The sequence below is a fragment of the Rhamphochromis longiceps genome, linkage group LG15 (genome assembly GCF_057381845.1).
Source record: "Rhamphochromis longiceps isolate RC_006_pf linkage group LG15, R_longiceps_female_GT1.1, whole genome shotgun sequence".
In the NCBI taxonomy this organism is placed as follows: domain Eukaryota; kingdom Metazoa; phylum Chordata; class Actinopteri; order Cichliformes; family Cichlidae; genus Rhamphochromis; species Rhamphochromis longiceps.
This window is the reverse complement of record NC_140571.1, coordinates 21,361,476-21,386,947: the sequence shown is the minus strand read 5'-3', so window position 1 is coordinate 21,386,947 and position 25,472 is coordinate 21,361,476. Positions and strand designations below refer to the sequence as shown.

Below are 25,472 nucleotides of genomic sequence, written 5' to 3'. Positions count from 1 at the left end.
ACTGTATCTTTTAAAAAATACCGCTATTTATACAGCAAAAGACTTAAGAATATTTAACAGGAGCAGGTTTCATTCTCCCCTGGTTTTATTATCACACTGTTCACCAAACGCAGCAAACCTTCACCATCTTATCCAGAAGGGTCACCCCTTCACCCTCACATGGAAGAAGTAATCTGATTGGCATGGTGGTATGTTTGAAGCAGGTCCCTTGTGTAGCACTGGAACCCAGTCACGATGTTTCATCCATTTCATTGGCTGGTTTGCTGCAATAATGCCAAATAATTAGCAACTCTATAAATAGAAGGTAGTTCTGCAAAATCACTCAGTAGGATGTTTGTTCTAATTAGCTATGACCTCAGAGTGCATCGGAAATAAAACTAATAGGCTATAAAGAGTGATACGAACATATTTAGAACTTCCCGTAATGAAAATGTCTGGAGCACCAACAGATATCTGGGAATGGTAGAGAACTGGATATCAGCTCGTCTCACAACTGCTATCCAGGCTAGACGCCTTCGATTGGTAACATCTGATACAGGAGCTGCCTCATGTTGCTTCCAGGTTGGGAAAGAATGAAAAGATAAACCATTTCAAGCTTATTCTCTTGCCGGTCGTGCGATTGAACATTGCAGCCGACCACACAGCAAATACGAACCATGGCTGTTGTGTGTGCCTTTGCTCCTTTTTGCGCTTTGTTTTGACCCCGAAAATGGTGCATCAGGCCAAAATCCTTTCCACGCCCACCCCCGTGACATCACGCTCTGAAGCCCTATTTTGACTTCATTTTTGCACAATGGGAGGAGGCGCTGTCACGTCGTCCATGTTTTCTACAGTCATTGGTCCTTGTCGCTACCTGATCCGTACCGGAAACCCGATCGGTACCCTACATGCGCGAAAGGTGTCCACTTCCGGTCGTAGCGTTTTACGATAGTTGTGGGTTAGAGTATCTGTTAAGATGTTAAGAATAATAAGTATATCTTAAAATGTTTCCAATAATGAAACATTTCAATATAATATAGACAAAAACGAAAAATAAAAAGATAGATCATGAAAAGTTGATGTATAACCTATATATGCACATCGAACGTGTTGCGCTTTTGCAGATAATTTATCCTCATATAACTGTCTAAAAAAATAGAAAAATGAAGTTGATATGAAGCCTTGACGAGCTGGTGCTGATGTTCGTAAACGAGAAAAGTGGGAAATGAAGATTGTGGTTCATCCGTTTCTCAGAGAAGACAAAAGCAGGGATAATATTATCGTTTGATCCTGGTGTTGAAGCTGTATCACGGCTTCCTAATGCATTGTTGCCAAATGCATTGATCTGATTAGTCTGATTTGTGTATTCGGATCCGAAACATCTGAAAAATCGGTTTGAATTATATGCACAAATTCGTCCAGTGAAATAACACGGTCGGGGCGGAACGCCTGCGTTAGGAGGCGAGTCTGAAAAATAATTTTAAGGGCAAGAAGCTGAACCAGGGCAAGCAGCAGCAGAGGAAGAAGAAATATGGTCCAAAGCAGAGAAGGTGATGGGGTCAGACAGCAGAGGGAAGGAGAGACAGCCTGAGTTCTCTGTGTTTATTCAAAGCGATCCCCATGGTAAGATGTCTATCTGAATCTACCAGAATGGTACAAAATACACCCTTGGTTGGAATATTCCCAGAGTAGAGACTCTTGTTACTGTTTTGCTGCAATGATTGGTTGGGCAGCGAATAACAAAATGAGTGAAAAAAATGAAACTCTGATGACGGCAATGGATGACCATCGCCAGAAACAAGTGCTTGAAAACCAGACTTACATTAAGACTATAGCAGAAATTCTAATCTTGACTGCTACAGAAAATATAGCTCAACGTGGACACAGGGAGTCTGCTGACTCAAATAAAAGGGGCATTTTCCTAGAAATGTTGAACATGGTAGGCAATCATGATCTTGTGGTTAAAAGGAGACTGGAACAACAAGCCAAAAATGCTTTGTACACCAGTAAAACCATCCAGAATGAAATTGTTTCATGTTTGGCTGAAATGGTTGCTGAGGAGATCATGCGAGAAGTTAAAGACAGTGCACAATTTTCAGTCATTGTAGATGAGACTAAAGATGTCAATCAGAGCAAATTTCTTTTATAGTTAGATACTACTATAATGGTGCAATACACGAGAGTTTCTTAGGGTTTCAAGAGGCAGACAGACTGGAGGCTGTTGGGCTGACCAGCAAGATTATTGGCTGTTTAGAAAAACATGGGCTGGACTACAGACAGAACCTTGTTGGCCAAGGGTATGATGGAGCATCTGTGATGAGTGGGTCACATTCTGGTGTACAAGCTAGGATAAAGGAGGTGGCAAAGTATGCTTTCTACATTCACTGTAGTGCCCACTGCTTAAACCTTGTCATAGTAGATGCAGTGCAAAGGGTGCCTGATGCAGGAAATTTCTTTTCTTTGCTAGAACGATTGTACACATTCATATCTGGATCTTACGTCCATCAGAAATGGCTGACAGTGCAGCAGGAAATGTTTCATGGGGTACCAAGAGAACTGCAGCGCCTTAGTGATACACGTTGGTCTTCTAGACATATAGCATGTCGCAATATCATGGACAGGTTGCCTGCAATTTTGCGTGTACTAGAAGAGATATCATCAGAGAACAATGCACAGAGAGCTGTAGAAGCAAAGGGCATTCTGGTTCAAATGGATCTGAATTTTGTTGGATGCCTTGCACTCTTCAGAAAAGTATTGAGTGATTCTAATATGTTATCAGAAATGCTTCAGTCCAAAACTGTTGACCTTTCTAAGGCTATAAACCTAGTTGAATCGCTTAAGAAGACAATGGTTTATTACCAAACTGAATCCTTTTTTGATGACCTGCGGACTGATATTGTATAAACATGTGAAAAAAGTGGCATTTCAACCCAACACATCCCAAAACGATCAATACAGAAAGCAAGAAAACTTCATGATTCTCTTGTTAATTCTACCCTTGGACAGCATGTAGACCCAGACAGCAAACAAATGTTCAGAATCCAAGTATTCTATCCAGTTATAGATTGTATGATGGGAGAAATGGAAAGACGCTTTTCTAGGCTGAACTGTAATATTATGAAAGGTATTCAGGCATTAAATCCATCAAGTGGCACATTTTTGAGAGAGGAGGATGTACTATTTCTTGCCCGTGCTTATGACTCCAATACTGATGATCTGAAGCATGAAGTACCTCAGATTAGGCGAGTCTTAGAAAGACTTGCAAAGAGTGATGAAACAGTTCCTACCACTCTCCTAAAATTTGTGAGTTTCTTGGAGTCGTATAATGATGTGTTTTTTGAACTGTTTCGGCTGTGCAAAATAGCTGTAGTGTTGCCTGTCAGCAGTGCATCTTGTGAAATGACCTTTTTTGCTTTGAGGATAATTAAAAACTATTTACGATCAACTATGACAGAGGAAAGACTGTCCAATCTGTCTATACTCAGTATTGAGTCCAAACGCACAAAAACATTGGATTTGGATGAGTTTGTCAGACGGTTTGCTCATCAACATGGAAATCGCCGCATTCAGCTGTTGTAGACACAATATTCTTCAACGTGGCCTAATGTAATGAAAAATAAACTTTAAGTACTTGACTAGTGAATTTTGATGGTGAAAAATGTTTTTTTTATATTATTTTGTTCAGTGTTTTTTGTAAAGTGCAGATTTCTGACCTTTTGCTGTAAATGTAAGGATGTAATACACTTTTGAATGTATTTCCAACATAAAAAGAGTGTGAAACTTAATTAAAAATACAAGTCCAACTTAATCCACCTTGTATTGTGTAGGTTTCTGGATTTTGTACTTATTGGGATATATGCTTATTTGTTGTATAGGCTATACAGTACATAAAATCCAAAATATTTTTTAATGTAACTGAAATATTTAGTTATATCGGCTAATGCCAAAAAGAATGTTAGGCTACGTTATATTTAAAAAAAAAAATTGATGTATTTTGACTATATATGGCATGTATTAGAAAATGTAGCACCTGCAAATGTGTAAAGAAATGGCTTCAACTTTGTCACCCTATCTGATCTCCATGCCACCCCCAAAAATTTTCTGTAGATCCGCCCCTGCTAATAAGGTCATGCACCCTGATTTTAAAAATGAATGTTCTTCATTGGATGATGAAGTGGCCTTTTTCATGTCTCCTTGTGATGTTCCTCTGCCTCCAAGACCTCCACCCATTGCAGAGTTAGGTCACTCTAGAAAGCACAGATATTCAAGTATTTCTTCTGTGGATAATGAAGAGGAACAACTGATGCCTAAGCATTAGGCTGATGACTTATAATGTTTCATTCAGGGGCAGCTCTAGAAGGGTGGCATGGGGTGGTAGGTGCTACCCTAAAATGATCTCTTGCCACCCGAAGTGCCACCCTAGGTTTGCATATGACAGTGTTGTTTATTAAAATAAGATACCATTAACACTTTGAGCGTAGTTACAGTTAACAGTGAATATAAATGCTAAAACTGAATATATTGCATAGTGTTACCTCCCTCCACAAATAACAAATGGTTCAGCCCATAGCGCAGACTGGCTTTTTTCTTGTTTTCAGTAGCAAGTGATGGTTATGATTGTGAATTGTGAATTCAGATTTCACACAGGTGGTTGGTTGATGCACTCTGGAAATGGAATAAGGGTGAGTATTATTAACCCTCTGGGTTCCACGGACTCGCTGCACCCCCAAATCACATGACTGATTTAAGCTGACATAGCAACAAGCTGCCACGCTGAGTCTTTCAGCCCGTGCTGAAAGATCGGACTTCAAAGTATACACCGTTTTTTAAATTTTAATTATAGGCCAGTAAATCCAGAGTTATATATATATATATATATATATATATATATATATATATATATATATATATATATATATAACATATTAGGGGTGAAACGATACACAAAATTCACAGTTCGGTTCGATATTTTTTCGATACAAAAAAATGTTCATGCCTTTTTAATTTGTCATTTATTAAAATTATAAATATATATTTTAACTCAAAAGTACAGTTTTGAAATTTAATGTTGTTGAAACAACAAAGTAATAAAAAGTAAATCTATCTGATCGAGCTTAGCTTCTGTCTCGCTCATATATATAAGTATATATGAGCCATGCTTTTTTCTATATCACTTTTTAGGGGTTTTTTTCCAAAGCATTTTCTGAGGACAGCGCAAAAACAGTAAAGAAAGGGGGAAAAGCCACCTATTTGGGGTGGCTGTAGCTCAGGTGGCAGAGCAGGTCAGCCACTAATCAGAAGGTCGGTGGTTCGATCCAGGGCTGCCTCCTGGCTGCATGCCAAATATCCTTGGGCAAGATACTAACCCCATGTTTGCCTACTGGTGGTGGTCAGAGGGCCCGGTGGCGCCAGTGTCCGGCAGCCTCCCCTCTGTCAGTGCGCCCCAAGGCAGCTGTGGCTACAATGTAGCTTGCCATTGCCAGTGTGTGAATGTGTTAGTGATGGGATTTCCGGCTCTTTTTAGAGAACCGGCTCTTTCGGTTCGGCTCACTAAAAAGAGCTGGCTCTTTCGGCTCCGAACCGGCTCTTCAGGTTGTTTTGTTGCTTTAATTAATTTATTATTAACAGTATTATAAAATTATGCACAAAAGGAATTACTAACGTAAAAAAAGTGGTTTTATTTATATATGTTTATATATAAATATATGCGGTGGTCCCTAGAGACAAAACACGTACAAACTCCAAGACACATTTCTAGCATGAACTGAACTTCCAAAGCAGAGCTACTAGATCACTTAAATTACACAATTGAAAGCATGTGTGTATTGTTTGTGTATTTATACACAGGCACTCATATATATTCAAATAATTTTAAAAAAAATGTTCATTTACCTGTTACTACCACACAACAAATCCAGTCATTGGTACTTGCTGGCTTGTGTAGCCACTCGGTAACAAAAGTTCAACACTGCCCCCAGCATCCTGGAGCACTTCTGTTGTCTTTTGTACGTGTTTTGAGTTTTTATGTGCTTCTGAGTTTTTACGTGTTTTGGAGTTTGTATGTGTTTTTACGTGTTTTGGAGTTTTTACGTGTTTTGGAGTTTGTACGTGTTTTTACGTGTTTTAGAGTTTTTACGTGTTTTGGAGTTTGTACATGCTTCCGAGTTCGTACGTGATTTGAAGTTTGTATGTGCTTTATCTCTAGGGGCCACCGTAAATATACTTTTATTTATTCACTCCACATAAAATGTAATAAATAAATCATATAATACAAAAATCAACTATTCACATTTCAACTTTTAACTATTTAAATTTTCAGCTTTTTCCTTTTACAAATTTAAAGTGAAACAACACAAAACACTGCAAACCACAACACAATTAAATATAAATTAAAATATGAAAACAAAAAGAAACATGCACATTCTCTGTCAAATGGACCTGCATGAATAAACTTTCTGAATCCTTTATCATCTGCAACTGAAAATAGTTGTGGATGATTACTATACCTTTCTAATGTGACGTTGTTGTCCCTGGCTCTCTTTCTCTCTCTCCCCCTCTGGATCTGTTCCTGTGCTACTGAGTGTAACTACTGCCCCTCCCCCCTCTGCCCAGCGTAAAGCACAAGGCTCGCATGCTGAGTGAAGCAGAAAAAAAGTGCGAGAGAGAGGGTGAGAGAAAAAAAACAAAACAAAACACACGTGACGGCTCGCGATAAGGAGCCGGCTCGCGTCGTTCACGTCAAAGAGCCGGCTCTAAGAGCCATTTCGTTCGCGAACGACCCATCACTAATATTTAACCCCGTGCAGACGGATTCCCCATGCCAGTCCGTTAATCACCTCTCTGTGGTAACTTGCCTCCCGCGAAAGCGTTGTACTGATGTATCATTTGAACTGCGTTAACTCTGCCTTCATGTGTCTAGATTTCAATCTGGCGTCCTGCATCTGCCACCTGCCTGCTGGCTTGGACCACCCGGTGCACCACCTGGCCTCATCACTGACTCTACGGATACCCTTTCCACAGAATTTCACACTCCCTTCCCGAGTCCCACGGTCCCACTCCGATCATAAGCCAACTACACAAACCCTGTCTTGTTGCGTTTACCTGTTTTCCCAGCTCACTATTAATTTTCTCCCCTTTCTGTTGCAGCCTCTCACGGTCCCGATTTCGGCTTCCCCGCATCATCTATTTCCCCGGGTTTTTCAGTTCCTCGCTTGCTTCTCTGGTTATCCTGGGTCACCTTTTGTTAATATAGTAGTTTTTTGCTGCTCGCATTTGAGTGTGCTTTTGGATCCTTTTGGTGTACGTGCACCTCGGTGCCTGACAAATGACACTGACCAGTGTCCCATTCTACCTCCTCCTGAAGTCCCACTGCGCCCAAGTCCTCCACCTATTGGAGTTTCTAGTAACTACAGAAAACACCTAAATTCAACTTTCTCAGAAAAGCCTCCTGGTGCAACTGCTCATGAGGATTCACCGCGCCCACCTGATGAAATTGCACACTTTCCAAAGAAGAGATACTTCCATTTATCTACTGTTGCTTTTCCTTGTCTCGATGATTAAAGATGTGTTTGTAGTAATAAATACATTTTTGAGCAAATACATGTTGAGATGGTATGCTTGCTTATGGTGGTTATGAAAGGATTCAAAAAGGATTATTGCTGATAAACTCTTAGCTTTTCCTACTCATGTTCTCCATGAGCTATTTTGATGTATACTTTGAAGATCCACTCACATTATTATTAAATATGTATATTCTCAGTAGAGTATATAGCCACATGTGAACAAGGAATACATTCAATTCTACCAGATACTCATTAACAAGTTACCTCAACATAAACAGTGTTGTGGAGTAATGGAATATATCCTCTATGCTGTTACGTATATAAAATACAAAATATGCGTAACTGTATTCCTTTACAGTTACCCTATTAAAAGGTGGTATTCAAAATACAGTTACTTTGTTGAAATGAATGGATTACACAGCGATATTTTCCTGTTTCATAAGGCTGTTGTCATGGTCCTGGGCCATGTTGGCCCAGTGTTCTTAGTTTTCTTGTATGTTTGTATTTTGTTCCTTATTTAGGCCATGTTTTCTGAGTTGCCCTGTTGTGTTGTTCCCTAAGTGTTTTCCCTTCATGGCTTTTACCCCCTGTGTGCCCCTCTGTGTATCTGTGAGCCCTCGTCTCTCCTTATGTTTTATTCCATGTTTCCCCTGCCCATTATGTCCAAGTTCTCCCCGTGCTCTCTCTCTCCCCCCTGTGTGCCCTGTGTATTTATGAGCCCTCGTCTCCCTTTGTGGTTGTTTCATGTTTCCCCAGCCCGTTATGTCTGTGTTTTCCCCGTGCTCTCTCTCCTCCTGTCTGAACCTCTGTGCACTTCCTGTTTACTTTGTGACTCTCACGCCCGTACATGTCATGTTCAGTTCACCCCGCCCTGTCTCGTTATGATTATCAGTGTCACCTGTGTTCCCCGTGTGTTCCCACTTTCCTCGTTTACCCTCTGTGTATTTCTGTCTGCGTCTCCCTCTGTTCGGCGTGACGTCGTCCCTCATGCTGTGTGTGGATCTCCCTGTGTCTCCCTGTGAGTTCTTAGTTTATGGTTTCCCAGTTTAGTCTAGTTTGTATGTTTGTTCTCCCAGCAAATAAAGCTGTGTTTTGAGTTCACCTCCCCGAGTCTGTGAGTCCTGCATTTTGGGTCCAACTCCTGCCTGCCGCACAGCGTTTCCTGACAGTACGACGTCACCACAACATGGACCCAGCGGATTCATCCCGGGAACATGACCTCTCCCGCATCCACCGCCTGATCGAGCGGGTTTCCCTCACTAAGGACGCTAAGACCATGGCAGTTGGGATTAACGCTATAGAAGCGATCCTGGAGGGGAATCCTCATTTGCGCACACTAAAGGGATTTATGGGCTTCATGGACCAGCTGCATGAAGCCCAGGAGGTGCTACAGGCTCGGGAGCTTGCAGCCTTTGTCCGCGCCCAGTATTCTTCGCCGAAGCCGCCGCATCGGCATCGGCCGCAACACAAGGAGCTCTCCGCGGAGTCGGCCGCCGTACAGCAGCAATTGCAACAGGGGAAAGGCGTTTCTGCACCGCGGCCACAGAGCTCCACTTCTTGCCGCTCAGGGCTTAATTCACCTGCCTCCTGCTTGGCGGCGATGTGGTCGCAGGACGAGGACGTCTTTTCTCCATCGTCACCAGTTTCTCCTGTCGCCTCAGCCCCTGCCGCCAGGAGGAAGCGGCGCCACCGCCGTCATTCCTCACTACAACCGGAGCCCAATCACTCGTCAGAACAGCAGGCAATGAGTAGTGAGGTGAAGGCGGTTTGTTCCATGGACATTCACCCCGGCCCAGTAGAAAGAAAAGACTCCCTGACTAATTATGTTGATGCTTTTTCCGCTGAAGAATCAGAATGCATGGGCAAAACTCTGATTGTGCACCCTCTGTTGGAGCCTGCTAAGAACTCTTCTGTCGATACAGAGTTAACCCCGGACAGTTTGAATTCAGTTTTGACATGTACTGCTGAATCTATGAATGACGCTGTGGGTTCGCAACCCAAGAATGGGGAGGGGGACTTAACGGGCTGTTTCTGCCCTGTTCTCTTAGAGCAGAGAAGCCTAAGCAGAACTGTTTCTTCTGAACTCGTTCAGCTAGTTAAACCGAGCCCTAGAGGCTCAGGGGAGCCTATACCACCCCCTGCATCACGCTCACTACAAACACCTCCTCAACCGTTAGCCCATTCAGCAGCCCAGCTCGCTGTTCAGCTGCCCTCAGCTCAGTCAGCTGCCCAGTTAGCTACTCCGTTACCTGCAGCTCAATCATCTGCTCCTTCACTAGTTTCATTCTCACCACAACGGTCACTTCAGTCTTTCTCAACCCAGTCTCCTGCTGAGCAGCCAACTTTTCTCACTCGTATTAAGCAGGAAAACATGCTCAACAGGACTGTTTTCGTCCCTTGAAAGCTGGCCCGATTAGAGACATTTACTACCTCCAGGGCCTCCCTAGAGTCCGAGTTTCAACCCGCAGTTGACTCTGGACCCCTGGGGGCTAAGGAGTCAGCCGAGGACTGCACCCAACTGTTGCCTCCTGAGCCTAACCTATGTGTTGCTCAGCCCCAGTCAGCATCAACGCTGCCAGAGGCCCGTGCGCCTGCTGGTCCTGCTCTGTCCCTGCCAGAGGCCCGTGCGCCTGCTAGTCCTGCTCTGCGTTTTCCAGAGGTCCCCGGGCCTGCTGGTTCTGAAACTGTTTTTGCTGGGGGGCCCGAGGAGCCCGTCCAGCCTTCTGCTTCGTCAGCTGGGGGGCCCGAGGAGCCCGTCCAGCACCATGCCACGTCTGCTGGAGGGCCCGAGGAGCCCGTTCAGCTTCCTTCCACGTCAGCTGTACAGGCTGGGAAGCAGCCTGCTAGGAATGGCGTGAGCTTTCTCTCCGCCTCGGACTGCTTTCTGCTTCAGCCGTCTCTTCCGGCTGGAGGGCCCGAGGAGCCCATCCGGCCTCAAGCCACGTCCGCTGGAGGGTCCGAGGGGCCCGTTCAGCCACCCGTCTCCGCTGGGGGGTCCGAGGGGCCCGTTCAGCCACCTGTCTCCGCTGGAGGGTCCGAGGGGCCCGTTCAGCCACCTGTCTCCGCTGGAGGGTCCGAGGGGCCCGTCCAGCCTCACGCCTCGTCAGCTGGAGGGTCCGAGGGGCCCGTTCAGCCTCCTGTCTCCGCTGGAGGGTCCGAGGGGCCCGTTCAGCCTCCTGTCTCCGCTGGAGGGTCCGAGGGGCCCGTCCAGCCTCACGCCTCGTCAGCTGGAGGGTCCGAGGGGCCCGTTCAGCCTCCTGTCTCCGCTGGAGGGTCCGAGGGGCCCGTCCAGCCTCATGCCTCGTCAGCTGGAGGGTCCGAGGGGCCCGTTCAGCCTCCTGTCTCCGCTGGAGGGTCCGAGGGGCCCGTTCAGCCTCCTGTCTCCGCTGGAGGGTCCGAGGGGCCCGTTCAGCCTCACGCCGCATCAGCTGGAGGGCCCGAGGAGCCTGTCCAGCCGCCACCTGCGACCGCCTCGTCGACGCCTGGTCCAGCCTCTGCCTGTGCTTCTGCTACGCCTGGGCCAGCCTCTGCCTGTGCTTCTGCTACGCCTGGTCCGGTCTCAGCCTCTGCTTCTGCTACGCCTGGTCCGGTCTCAGCCTCTGCTTCTGGTCCAGCTTTGGCTTCTGCTTCTGCTCCGCCTGGCCCAGCTTCGGCTTCAGCCTGTGCTCCCCCTGGTCCAGCCTCAGCCTCTGCAGCTCCGCCTGGTCCAGCCTCAGCCTCTGCAGCTCCGCCTGGTCCTGCCTCGTCTGGTCCTGCCTCGACTGGTCCTGTGCCCACCAGGCCTTGGCCAGCATGCCTGAGACTGGAGGGCCGCCGCTGCCTTCCGCGCGGTCGGCCCCCTGAACTGCTCCGTCGTCTCCTTCGCCGCCGCCGCTGCCTTCCGCGCGGTCGGCCCCCTGAACTGCTCCGTCGTCGTCCCCCCCTTCGCCATCGCCGCTGCCTTCCGCACGGCCGGCCTCCGGGCCAACTCTGTCACCTGTGCCACCCGCCTGGTCGCCCCCCCGACCGTGTGGCCCGTGAACTCTTGTGCCTGTGGGCTCTGGGTCGGCCCCCTGAACCTTATTTGGACTATAGTCATGTGCTCCTGTGTTTTCTGTTGTTTGTTTTTGTTTCCCGTTCTGGTCCCTCCGTCCTGGTCCCCCGCCTCCCGCCCTGGGTGGGTTGTTTTCTGTTTTTGTTTTTTCGGGTTTGGGCTGTCGGGAGCCAGCCCTTGGGGGGGGGGGGGGGGGGGTACTGTCATGGTCCTGGGCCATGTTGGCCCAGTGTTCTTAGTTTTCTTGTATGTTTGTATTTTGTTCCTTATTTAGGCCATGTTTTCTGAGTTGCCCTGTTGTGTTGTTCCCTAAGTGTTTTCCCTTCATGGCTTTTACCCCCTGTGTGCCCCTCTGTGTATCTGTGAGCCCTCGTCTCTCCTTATGTTTTATTCCATGTTTCCCCTGCCCATTATGTCCAAGTTCTCCCCGTGCTCTCTCTCTCCCCCCTGTGTGCCCTGTGTATTTATGAGCCCTCGTCTCCCTTTGTGGTTGTTTCATGTTTCCCCAGCCCGTTATGTCTGTGTTTTCCCCGTGCTCTCTCTCCTCCTGTCTGAACCTCTGTGCACTTCCTGTTTACTTTGTGACTCTCACGCCCGTACATGTCATGTTCAGTTCACCCCGCCCTGTCTCGTTATGATTATCAGTGTCACCTGTGTTCCCCGTGTGTTCCCACTTTCCTCGTTTACCCTCTGTGTATTTCTGTCTGCGTCTCCCTCTGTTCAGCGTGACGTCGTCCCTCATGCTGTGTGTGGATCTCCCTGTGTCTCCCTGTGAGTTCTTAGTTTATGGTTTCCCAGTTTAGTCTAGTTTGTATGTTTGTTCTCCCAGCAAATAAAGCTGTGTTTTGAGTTCACCTCCCCGAGTCTGTGAGTCCTGCATTTTGGGTCCAACTCCTGCCTGCCGCACAGCGTTTCCTGACAGCTGTGCCCTCTCTATTTTTGCCCAAACAAAACACACATTAAGGACCCGGCCATCGCAGTCTACGTGGGCCAGGTCCTCAGAAGGTCGGGTAGGCCAGAAGTAAACGGCTGTGAAATTGGACGGTCTAGCCTGATCTACTCCCGCCCTTAATTAAGAATATTTCCGGTCGTCAGCGCCCCGAAATCTTGCTCTGTTTTTTGTGTACATTTTTAATTATCGACAAGCTAAAAAAAACTGTGTTGCGGTCGTCATCGCCGGCATGCTTTGAACTGCAGGCTCATCAGAGAAAATCATATCCAGGTAAAACTATTAATCTAGATGCATTTAGGAATTACTTAGCTAGTTTTATGGATAATTTTGGTGACTGAATGACAGCGGTCATTCAAAATATATGAACAAAATCTCTTAGAAAATGTTCTTCTATAAGTTTCAATTTATTTTCAATTATTCATATGATCCTGTTACTTATTTGTGTACATAAAATGGCAGTAAAATTGTCAGAAAGCTGAAAACGGTTAATTTTTAGTTCATAAAAAAGCTTAGCTACACAGATGAAATGTTTAAACTGTTATTTATCAGTGTTAGTATATTTCACTCAAGCTTAGTAATCAATATATGCCATAATATATATGTCATAAAATAAATGAAGTCATACCTTTCTATTAAAACTGTTTATGCTGTTCTCCACCTTTTCCTTAACCAGACAAGGCCGTTGTACTGCAGGATTAACCAAGGTGTACCAGTCCTGGACCGTTTTTTTAACCAGGAGGATCCAAGGCCTGATTTTCGGCTAAGCAGGGCATCTCTGGCAGTGTTGCTAAATCTCCTGAACCAGGATCGGCAGCATGGATGGGGTGCCACAATTGAGATACTGGTGTATCTTTTCTGGTTGGCAAGTGGAGCATCCTACAGGGTGGTCTCAAGAGTGTTTGGGATGCCTCGTTCTACTGTCCACTACATCGTCCACCGAGTCACAAAACAGGTGTTGGCCATTTGCTACCAGGTCATCCACCTCCCAACAACTCCAGAGGACCTGGAGGTAGTGTCCCGTGGGTTTGCAGGGCTGGCACACCACAGAGCCTTTATGAAAGCGGTGGGTGGAATCGACGGCTGCCACGTACGCATCAAGTGTCCAAGTGGCCCTGATGGTCAGTCCTATAGGAACAGAAAACTGTTTCTATCCATCATCTTGCAGGCGGTTTGTGACCATCGGGGCCGCTTTATCGACACATACGTGGGCTGGCCTGGGTCGGTGCATGATTCCAGGGTGCTCCGCCACAGCCCACTGTACAGTCAGTCAGTCTACCCTCCTCCAGGGCATTTCATCCCCGCAGATGGAGAGTACCCATGCCTCCAGCGTCCACTCCCTTTCAGCACACCCTACAAGAGGCCAGTCCAAGGTGTGTAAGCCCAGCGCTTTAACAGCCATCATTCCAGGGCACGCACCATCATAGAGCGTGCTTTTGGAATGATGAAAACGAGGTTAAGGGCCATCTTCCTGCAAGTGCTGGAGGTGCAACACACCTTTAAACCCCACCACTCAATGTCAAATTAATTGTGTGTACACACACACACATCTATATATATATTAGGGGCATAGCTGGACTGGCCATCGGGCATACCGGGCATTTGCCCGGTGGGCCGCTGGCGATTTTTTGTTTTTATGGGCCGATGGATTTTTTTTTTATTTTATTTTTTATTTTTAGGAAGGGTATATATATAATGAAAGGTGTTGGATTGGCCAATTGGTCATGATCGACTCTGGGCTGGACCAATTACAGCCGAGGAGGCCGGATGCACCCTCCCCCTTGTTTAGCAATCACGTGATTTTCGCGCATTGCATGCCGGGAACTCGTGGCAAAACAATCCAAGTACCGCATCAAATGCAAGCATTTGCAGCACCGCAAAACGTTCATTCTCCGGTTCCAATACCTTCTTGTTTTTTCTTTGACGCACAAAAAAGGAATGTACAAAACAAAAGGAGAACAATGCCGTACAAAGACAGACTCGACGAAAAGACAGAGAAAAGATACGAGGAAAAAATCAAAGAAGTGAAAGGGTTAGACCCTTACGAGCACACAGAGTGGACAAAAGACATTAGCGTGCTGCCCAACTTTCACCACGCTCAGATTTATAATTATACGGTTCTTGGAGTGAGTGCATACACTCATGAAGTTTAGTAACTTCAGGTCACTGCAACAAGCCCAGGTACAGTTTACCGACGGATGGGTGCAGGACCTTGGTCCAAAGATTCGCACCAACATTTGTTTTGATCCAGCATTATTTTTAATGCAGGGGCAAATTTAAAAAAAAAACTTACGTTCATTGCCCTAGGAACCGTTTTCTGCCACGCCCCAAAAAGTGCTATAAAAAGATTATATATTCATATTTTTTTCCCACTTTAAATTAGCCAATCTTTTAAAACTACTTCTCCCTGAAATATTCATATAAAGTTTTAATTATATTTCGGGGGTTTTAGCCCTTTAAATCGCAGTTTAATTACATGAGCGCACCGTTTTTTTAGCCCCCCAAAAAAACCTTAATATTTTCCATAAAATACATTTGAAGTAATATTTCACTTTTATTATAATTAGGCCTTTGGATGGTCCAAAGATTCGCACCAACATTCGTTTTGATCCAGCATTATTTTTAATGCAGGGGCACAGGAAATTCAATATAATGGTATATTATGATTTTTCACTTTTTCCCCAATGCTTTTTACCTTGTTGTGTTCTAAAATAAAATGAAAAAAAATATGTAAATGAAAATACAAGATCAGTTTGAACCAGAAAAACACTTTTATTTAGAACAATGAACATGAACATTTATGTTTTTGGGAACGGGAAAGATATAAGTAAGAAAAAGGGAGGGAGAGGGGAAGAGCATATGTGGAGGTGTGGTGTGTATGTGGAGGTGTGTCAGAGTCCTCAGTTGACGCAGTCTTTGCAAATGAACACAATGTGGTCCTTACATGTGGACTTCCCGCATTTGCAGCAGGTGCCGACGACGCGTCTCCTTTTCTCATCGCAGAAGTCGCACTGTCTCCTGCCCTTGGAACTAGGGATCAGGGCGGGGCCTGCAGCAGCACTCTGCCCACTCGTCACGATGTCTGCAGCACCTGATGAGCGGGGAAGGCGTCCTCGCTTCAGTATGTGTGGGTTTACTAAAGCTTCACCCACTTCTTCAACATACAGCCTCCGTTTGTAATTTTTCTGCTGTTTCCAGGATGGGTCAATAGCGGTCCACAGCACGTAGGAGTTGTACAGTGACACGTCCAGCAGGTTGTGGAAGAGTGCCACTGGCCAGCGATTTGTTTTCCTCCTAGAGGAATAGGTGCCAACAACCTAAAAAAACCACACACACACACACAAAACAGAAAATTTCAAACCTATGTATATTTTACACAAGAACATATGAGCAAGAATGAATAAATCTGTGCGTAACTGATGCGTGATGACACCTACCTTGTCAAGGTTGTCGACGCCACCTTTGCACCGATTGTAATCTTGGATGATTACTGGCTTTCGCTTCCCTTCCCCGCTCACATCCGGAGTGCGGTGTTTTGTGCTCATCAAGAGCACATTTTTGCCACGTCGGGGGACATAGGAGACGAGAGTGTGGGTGAGCGTGAAGGCGAACGCAGACGACAGGACCGCTCTCCCTCTTGTCTGGAGCAATCGAGGCGGAAGCTCCGGCTTATTTTTCCTAATCGTTCCAACTAGGGCCACTTTCCTCTTCAGCAGCTCTTCTGCCAGGGCAAAGGACGTGAAAAAATTGTCACATGTCACCACGTTTCCCTGGAGCCCCTCCATTAGCTCCAGGGCCACCTGCATCCCCTGGTTCACCTCCGCGCAATCGCCAGCTTTGCCGGTGTATACCTGGAGTCTCCAGGCGTAGGAAGTTTCCACGTCGCATACAGCCCATATTTTTAGACCGTACCTTGCTGGCTTCGTTGGTATATATTGCTTGAACTTGCACCTTCCCCGGAACGGGACGAGCTGTTCATCAACACAAATGTCTCTGCCTGGGTTGAAGAGCAGCTCCAGGCGATGTGTCCACAAATCCCACACCTTGGGGAAGGCAGCCAGCTTGTCCTGACGGGGTCGGGAAAGCTTATCATCAAAACAGAGCGCCCCGCCGATTTGATGGAAACGCTTGTGGGACATGGTGGCTCGAAAAATATCCCGTCCGCATTTATCACCCCAGAGGCTGCGAGACGATTCGTGTCTTGACCGGTAAACACCGGCCAAGATGAGCAGCCCAACATAAGCACGCAATTCATCACAGTCCATGTCACGCCAGCCGGCGACTGCGCGTCTCCCGTGCGGATTAGTCATGGCCACCGTGTGCTGCACAATTTCATCCGTGAAGAGGAGTGCAAAGCTGGATGCCAGGTCCCTGATTCGGGCGGCGGCGTAGTGTGTCGGTCCTGGGGTGACATTTGTAGCTGCAGGAAAATAGCGGAGGGTCTCTGTATGAGTGGGGGACCAAACGATTTTGCCATTTTTTGCAGTCCATTCCGAAGCTGCTTCCTCCATCTCCCCTTCGCTCTCAGCGTCAGATGTTTCTTCGTGGGAACTGGACTCCAGCTGCTCTAGTTCCACAGAATTATCAGTTTCCTCTCCAGAATCCTCGGAGGAGGATGAGGAGTTATCCTGGCACTCTGAGTCCAGGACCATTTCCAACACTTCATCTGTGCTATAATATCTTGCCATCCTGAAAATGACTACTCCCGCTCTACTGCTCATTCTTATAACCTCTGCTGCATTGCATCTGCATAAACAATTTGAGCCCGCAGACAAAACCCAGTCTAATTTGGTTTCGGCCCCTGCTTTTATGTTTATTTTGTTTATATTGCAGCGTGGCCTTCTAACAGAGGAAAGACTTTTGAAGTTAGACACAGACACACTTATTTTTCTCTTTCCTTTTTAAATTTTTTTAGGCATAAAGACCTTTATTTTACATTTTTTAAACATACACACCATTGTCTAAGACTGTTAGTGACAGAGAATTATCATTTATTTGAGCAGAAAGTCTATGGAATAAATACGAGAGTTACTTCATTTCCTTCACTTGCCCAAAAGTGAAAAAATGGCGCCACCTGGTGGACAAATATAAAAAGTAAAACTTCAAGGCCCTGAGTCCTCATTGACATCCAAAGCAAAATAAATAAATAAAATCATATAATAATAATTTTGGGATGAAAAATAGCTGTTGTGGCGAATCCACTAGCCAAAAAATGGATCGGACATCAATTGTAGAAACGATAGTTTTATATAAGGCTTCAAAAGGGGAATGTACAACAAATAAACTGCTCGACATCAGAGCAACATACAATGGCTTCCCAAACTTTCTTTTCTAGCTAAAAAACCCCAGAGTAACTTTCGTCTACTACAAAGGATTCTGGGAAACGCAGTTTTCTAATGAAAATACCTGTTAAATGCTCCCTTTTAGCAGAAAATTAAATCTATAATTAACAGCCCTCACTAAACATGTGACTAACACTTAAATCACTTACAAAATAATCAAAATGCTGTTATCAAACAAAACTGCAATAAAGTTACAACAATAGCGTTTATAATGGAAGTCAATGGGGCACAAAACGGTCCCTAGGGTAATGGGTGTGGGGATTTTTGCTGCTCAGCCAGGCTGTTTTAAGAAATTCACACTGAAATTTTAAAAATCTTTTAAAAAAATAATCCTTTGGCAAGTTTGGTTATATTCCACTGAACACAGTGGAAATGGCATGCATTTAAAACAAAAAAGTGGCACAAAAAGGTCCCAGTATGACATGAGGGCTAGGGATCTTTTTTAATAGCACTTTTTCAAACTGTTGTCTGCTACAGAGTCACAAGTATTATACTAGTAGTAACATAGAATCCACTTTCTACGGTTTGCATATTTCTGAAAAACCTCTTAGTGGTGTGGCAGCCGTCAATTGAGCCAGCCTTGCAAACCCGTGGATGGACTATGCAGCGGACAGAGGGAGGAAGCATCCTAAAACTCTCTTTGCAGACCACCTTGTGTGATTCTCCACTCTCCGACCACAAAAGACAAACCACGCCCATATGGAAAAGATATATATATATATATATATATATATATATATATATATATATATATATATATATATATATATAAAAACACCCAGCACGCCCCTGCGGGCGGTTTATCCTTCAAGCTCGGGTCCTCTACCAGAGGCCTGGGAGCTTGAGGGTCCTGCGCAGTATCTTAGCTGTTCCCAGGACTGCGCTCTTCTGGACAGAGATCTCCGATGTTGTTCCCGGGATCTGCTGGAGCCACTCGCCTAGCTTGGGAGTCACCGCACCTAGTGCTCCGATTACCACGGGGACCACCGTTACCTTCACCCTCCACATCCTCTCGAGCTCTTCTCTGAGCCCTTGGTATTTCTCCAGCTTCTCGTGTTCCTTCTTCCTGATATTGCTGTCATTCGGAACCGCTACATCGATCACTACGGCCGTCTTCTTCTGTTTGTCTACCACCACTATGTCCGGTTGGTTAGCCACCACCATTTTGTCCGTCTGTATCTGGAAGTCCCACAGGATCTTAGCTCGGTCATTCTCCACCACCCTTGGGGGCATCTCCCATTTTGACCTCGGGACTTCCAGGTTATACTCGGCACAGATGTTCCTGTACACTATGCCGGCCACTTGGTTATGGCGTTCCATGTATGCCTTGCCTGCTAGCATCTTGCACCCTGCTGTTATGTGCTGGATTGTCTCTCTCTCTCTCTCTCTCTCTCTCTCTCTCTATATATATATATATATATATATATATATATATATATATATATATATATATATATATATATCTTATAAAGTTTGTATCTGCCTTGTGTGAAACTTGTATGAAAAGCATATAAGAGTGAAAACAGATATAAGATCCCTTGAAAAATTATATAATGAAACCTGTATGTTTTGGATACTTACTAAAACAATATATGAAAGTAATGAGAAAGTGGCCACTTTCATGAGTAAATCACGTAAGCCTTATATGATTTACTCATGAAAGTGTAATCACATATAAGTTTTTACTATTTCTTTTCCATATGGGCGGGTCACAGTCGCAGCACCCCATCCATGTCTGATCTTCCTTCGGCAGATCCAGCAACACTGAACCTGGCCCCACCTTATCATGCGAATATCATTTCGCATGATAAGGTGGGGCCAGGTTTCACAATGAACACACCCGAAACTCTGGCTGATTGGGACCCACGCCCAGTTTCCCACCTTGGCTCAGGCGATTAGAGGATCATCAGGGGGTCCTTTTGTCCCTCTGTGGGGGGGCACTCCCACTAGGTTTATATCTGGGACTCTCCACCATTTGACCTTAGAACTGAAGAAGCTTCTCGGATGAGAGGTGAAACGTCTTCAAGCAACTTAAAGAAGTCCAGACGCTTTTCTTTGCAAGCTCCTTTGACAGACTGATTTACAACACAACATGGGGACATGAACAGAGCACCAAGGACAGACACAGGTAGGGCTGACAATACACCAAACTACAGGTTCAACCCTAAACTAATACAAACCAGAATAAACACAAAACGGTGGGTCAACGACCCAGGACCATGACACTATGTGCCATCTTTGTGTACACTTTCCCACCCAGACTTCTAGACTTCTGATTGGCCAACATTTCTACACGGTTAGGAATATATCGCCATTTGTTGCTTTGGCATGTTCCTAGCAGTGTTTTCCTTCAATTTTGCGTTTACATGTGGACGGGATTATTTTTTAAAACGAAAACGGAAAATCTCAGTTTTCAAAAATACCTGTGTACGTGTGCACGTAGCCCCAGTCTCCAAGTGTTTTAAGTCGATAAATATGTACTTAAAAAAATAATGACAAATAGAAAATCTGTCCATGTGTACCAAAAACATACATCAAATGCTTAGGTAAACTACTGTGCAACAGTTGAACTACAAAGTAGAGAAGAATGCAAATATACAGTTACAGCAATTCCTTAACTTACAAATTTCAAACCATACATAAAATGCATATTTATCACGACATGCTGTTTCTGTGATAGATCCCAACTAGCTTATGTGCAGAGGTTAAATTATGAACACTATATATATTTGAATTAGCTATGTCTTTCATTTTAGGCTATCATGCTTGTGTTAGCTAGCATGTGCTAACTAACACAGCTTGTGTTAGCATTGTGCTATATTGTTGCACTAACAAGCTAGCAAGCGTGGCTTAAACAGCCAGATTCACAACAAAAAAAAACCCCAAACATGAATAATTATCACTGAAAAGAATTAACAGACTAATGATACCTGTTCACACAAAGTATTTTCATCGAGATGGTTGAAGACAGATTCACTCTTTGTCACGTCCTGCAGAGCAGACCGAGTGGAGTGAGTGAGGTGGACCCAGGTGCATACTGACCTTAACCTCCTAAGACCCGAACTTATCCACGGCATGCATTTTAAATTTCTCTTTGATATTTGGGCTCATTGGGACCCGATGAATGTAAAAATAAAGAATTACCAGATTTTTTTTTTTTTTACCTAATTTTTGTTTCTAAGAAAAATGAGAGCCACATATGAGGATATCTGTTTACATTTTCCATAAAACAGTAGCAGTATAATGTCCTTGTAAGTGGATATCAGGCCCTTGTAGAGCAAAATTCAGTATTTTGGTCTAAATAACCCAAAATGTGATGTCCACGTATGTGGACGCCAGGTCCTAGGAGGTTAATGAAAAACAAGCCTTTATTTTGGGGCTAACACTCACAGACAAGAAGCAAGGCAAAATGAGGGAACATCTTTCTTTCTTTATTTTGTCTTTGCCTGTCCTGTTCGGTACTTTAGCAATCACGCTTGTTGTCTGAAGGACAGGAAAGAGCCCAACGAATTTATTTTTTCAAGTGGAGAAAATATGCCAATGCCATGTTGTTCCACTTGATTAGTCTGTATTATCATTCTTTATTTATGTTATTTTTTTAAGTTATTACAAATTGGACAGACATATGGAAAGGGAGAAAGGAAGCAAAGGGGTAGGGGAGACGGTAAAAGAAGACACTGCGAAAATCCGTTTGATCACCCGTCAAAAGAAGAAAAGAGAAAACAAACAGCACAACATGATAGAGACAACAACCTAGATACATGTAAGTAACAGTAAATACTAAATATTGAATGTTACTAAGTGGCACGGAGGACCGACAGTGCACAATATGCTTTAAGTTAGCAGCCAAGGAAGATAGGTTTGTGTATGTGAGCGCCTGTGTGTACACCTGTATGCGTGAGCGCGTTTAAGTTTAAAAGGTTTCTCCATCTGGGGGTGTGAGGGAAAATCTAAACTTAAACTAGGAAACTATAAATAAGACTTTCACTATGACTTGACAAAATTAAACTGGATGTGGGGTAGGTAACACAGACGATGCAACAATGAACAAAGGGAGACGGAGGACTTTGTTACGACTGTTGTCGTAATGTTGTCTCATATGTAAATCTGAGTGTACAGGTTAGTGATGGGTCGGTCGTGAATGAAATGGCTCTTAGAGCCGGGTCCTTATTAGGAGCCATGGGTTTTTTCCTCTTTCTCTTGCTCTCTCGCTCTCTCACTTTTTTTTTTTGCTTCATGCTGCACGTTAGCCTTGTGTTTGGGCTGAGCAGAGACGGGAGACACAAACAGAGCCTTGTGTTTGTGCCCGAGGGGACAGGGGCGGTAGTTACATCGCAACAGCAGTAGCACACGAAAAGACCAGGAGGGAGAGAGAGAGAATGACAGAAACAACAAGAGACAACATCATTATATTAGAAAGTTATGTTAAAGAAAATGAGTGACACCAAGAAAAGAAGAAAAATCTGTAACCATTTCAATTTTATTGAAAATAGAAATGCTCTTCTGAATAGTTGCTGGGATGCTTAGAACTCAAAATTCACTGCTTTAAATAGTTTATTTTGATGCACATGCTGTTTTCTTTTGCAAAGAAAGCAGTCTCCATTGTTGACATACCATCACCTGATGTCCAGTAACATCATATCATCATTCCTTTCTCTGGCTTTTTCATAATGTAAAACAAAGTTTACACTTTAAATTGACTTACATTACATTTTCTTCTCTTCTATCTTGTACTTAATTTGTCACTAATTCCAACACAGATAAACATTCAGCCACATATGAATACACTTTAAGTTAACATTAAGTTTTTGCTATTTTAGTTCACATACATTTGTCATTAGTTCAATCCCACATGAACATCCATTTCAACGTGCTCGTTCTTATTCATTTTCTTAGGAACACTTTTCCTACATTTCTCTTCAAAACTCAGTTTTTGTCAATCACCAAATATTATAATATAACATAATAAATAGAATATTTTTTAAATCAGAACATCTTGTATAAAGTGTGATTTTCTGATTTTGTTTAACTTGTATTTTTCTTCTCTGGCAGAATTTGTGATTTTCATGCACTACTTAATGTGTATCCATACTTAATAAAAAATACTTTATAAAAACGTTCATGTCAGAGCAGAACAACGTATACATGTTAAGACATCCTCAACAACCGCATTACGGATGATAGCTTTTAGTTGGCTTTGATGGTTGCATTGATCCAGTCCACAAACTTAGAAACTTGAGTGTAAACACTGGCCGTCCTGCCCAACGTACATCACTCAGTCCATGTTGCGACACCCTGAAGGACAAATCTGTTCTGCTCATAACAAACCGGAGGACCACCTCTGTCACCCTACAGGTAGGAAACAAAAACTAGATATTAGATAGTGGATACTTTACTATTTTACTCACACAGCTGTTTTTGACTGATGCTAAAACCAAGCTAAGAAAGTGTCAGAGTCTGCGTGTGGAGAGAGGAGAGCGGACCCAAATGCAGACAAAATGAAGCGTGGAACATAACTAGATTTTAACGAAAAGGGAGCTGTTCATTGTGGCTGTTAGAAAGGTGCAAAACAAACCTAAAGTGGAAAAACTAAACATAAACATGAAAACCTGGTGTGGAAGGGTGGATACCTGGAAACAGGGCGTGAACACAACAGACAACCTAACAATGGATGCATGACAACAGATCACATAAATACTAGGGGTGCAACGATACACAAAATTCCCGGTTCGGTTCGATACTTTGGTGTCACGGTTCGATATTTTTTCAATACAAAATAAAATGTTCATGCCTTTTTAATTTGTCATTTATTAAAATTATAAATATATATATTTTAACTCAAAAGTACAGTTTTTAAATTTAACCCTAACCCTTGTGCGTGTTTTTTATTTTGACAGCGAATGCGCACCTGCGGACCACTTATGTGCACCCCTGGTTATTTAGCTCGTCATATTGCAGCCACAGAAATTCTTTTGTCCATGAAACCATAAAGCTGCACTTTCTTTTTGCCTTATAGTCTGATTTGTCATAACTTTTCCGTTTTGCGGTAAGCTTTTCTTTGGCTGTCACTTCTTCACCCTGACCTGTCTTATTTGGCTCAGCAGAACTGAAATATATATCCTGCTGCTTTTACAGACGCACTCACATAAGCTCAGCGATTCTCTGCGCGATCAACCTCTCACATGTTTAAGCTTGCTGCGGGAGATTTCACTTGTCATGTTTGCATAGTAAGCTAACGATTGATAAGACGATGTCAGAGGAATTGGTGCACAAATTATCATCACTCACCAATCAGTACTGTCGCTCTCTATACACAGTTCACGCGATTGCAAAGTGAAAGCAAAAAAACAAGCGCAAATTCAAACGCGATTTCAATATGTCACATATTGACAGTGGCTCACCGATGCCAATGACATAATTACCCAGCTACATTTCCGAAAGAATGCAAAAGCATTGACATATATTTTTCCTTCCTACAATAGCCGGACGGGCAGGGCAGAGATAGATTTTGGTAGCCCGACTGGAAAAATCGCTAGCCACGGGACGTCGGGCTAGCGATTTTGCGAGCCCTGTATCTGATTGAGAAATCACTCATCTTTGGAAAAGAGAGTTTATTACAGAGAAATGGCTCTTTCCAAAATAAAAGCTATACTATCCGCTTCTTCTGGGCTATATTCTCAGCAGCATATTAAACATATCAGGTCCCCATAAGCAATGGCGTGTCCAGCGGGGTGGCCTGGGGGGGCACAGGCCACCCCCCAAACCAGACTGGCCACCCCAGGTGCCACCCCAAAGGCAAAACAATAAAATTCAATCAAATATCAAATGTCCGATTATGTTTTCACGGTGACGCTCAGATATCCGAGTGTAAGTGAATGCAGCATCGCTTCTGCGCTATGCGCATCACGTTAGCAAAGGTAGGAGAGCCAAGCGCGAAAGATGGCACTGCAGGAAACAATTTTTCGGTGAAAGAAAATGAGGACAGAATAAATGTCCCGGTAAGTAATATCAAGTTTGTTGAGTTTAGTAAACTTCGGTGAAATTAGAATACCAAGGAAAAAAATAACACTTAAAGAATTATTGCAGCTGTGGAATATTTCAGACAGTATGCTACTGAGGGCAGCTAACATAAGAGTTATGCGTTATAAGATATAATCTAAGTCGTAACATTGCTGTATGGAGCTGCAGATTTGGTTGCAGGTTAACATAGCTGGACTGGCCATCGGGCATACCGGGCATATCCCCAGTGACTTATTTTTTATTTTTTTTGTAATGGCATGAACAATGAGAGGTGGTGGATTGGCCAGATGCAGGTCGATGTGTAGAAATAACTCCGTTGTTTGGTGGTGGCTATGACGGGGCTTCCACAGAGGCAACAGGTGGATGAGGGAAGGGGAGGCAGGAGGAGAGACCCGAAGCAGCCACCAGTCCGAGTGTCAGGTGAACTGAACTTCAGGTAAGAAGTTATGACCTGCAGTCTATCTGGGTCAGATATAAACCAAGTTTAGGTGGAGTTTATTTTCATGTTGCTGACTTTTTACTGTCAGTTGCAATAACTCATACTGCGTTCTAGCCAGTTTGACGGAGTTTTTATACAGCTGGGTGGG

At 44.2% G+C, this 25,472-nt stretch overlaps 1 protein-coding gene and 1 pseudogene across 1 annotated transcript in view; one reads left to right on the top strand and one right to left on the bottom strand.

Annotated features, from left to right (window-relative positions):
• Window positions 1-1,756: 1,756 nt before the first annotated feature.
• LOC146652590 (52 kDa repressor of the inhibitor of the protein kinase-like) lies at window positions 1,757-7,046 on the top strand (annotated as a pseudogene).
• A 15,297-nt stretch (window positions 7,047-22,343) lies between these two features.
• The window catches only part of LOC146652588 (plasminogen-like), a 34,890-nt gene continuing 31,761 nt past the window's right edge, over window positions 22,344-25,472 (bottom strand). Inside the window, exon 10 of the mRNA XM_085381564.1 lies at window positions 22,344-23,214. Within this exon, the coding sequence (XP_085237690.1) occupies window positions 23,210-23,214 (5 nt within the window). The 3' untranslated portion in view covers window positions 22,344-23,209. The remainder of the gene's footprint in view (window positions 23,215-25,472) is intronic.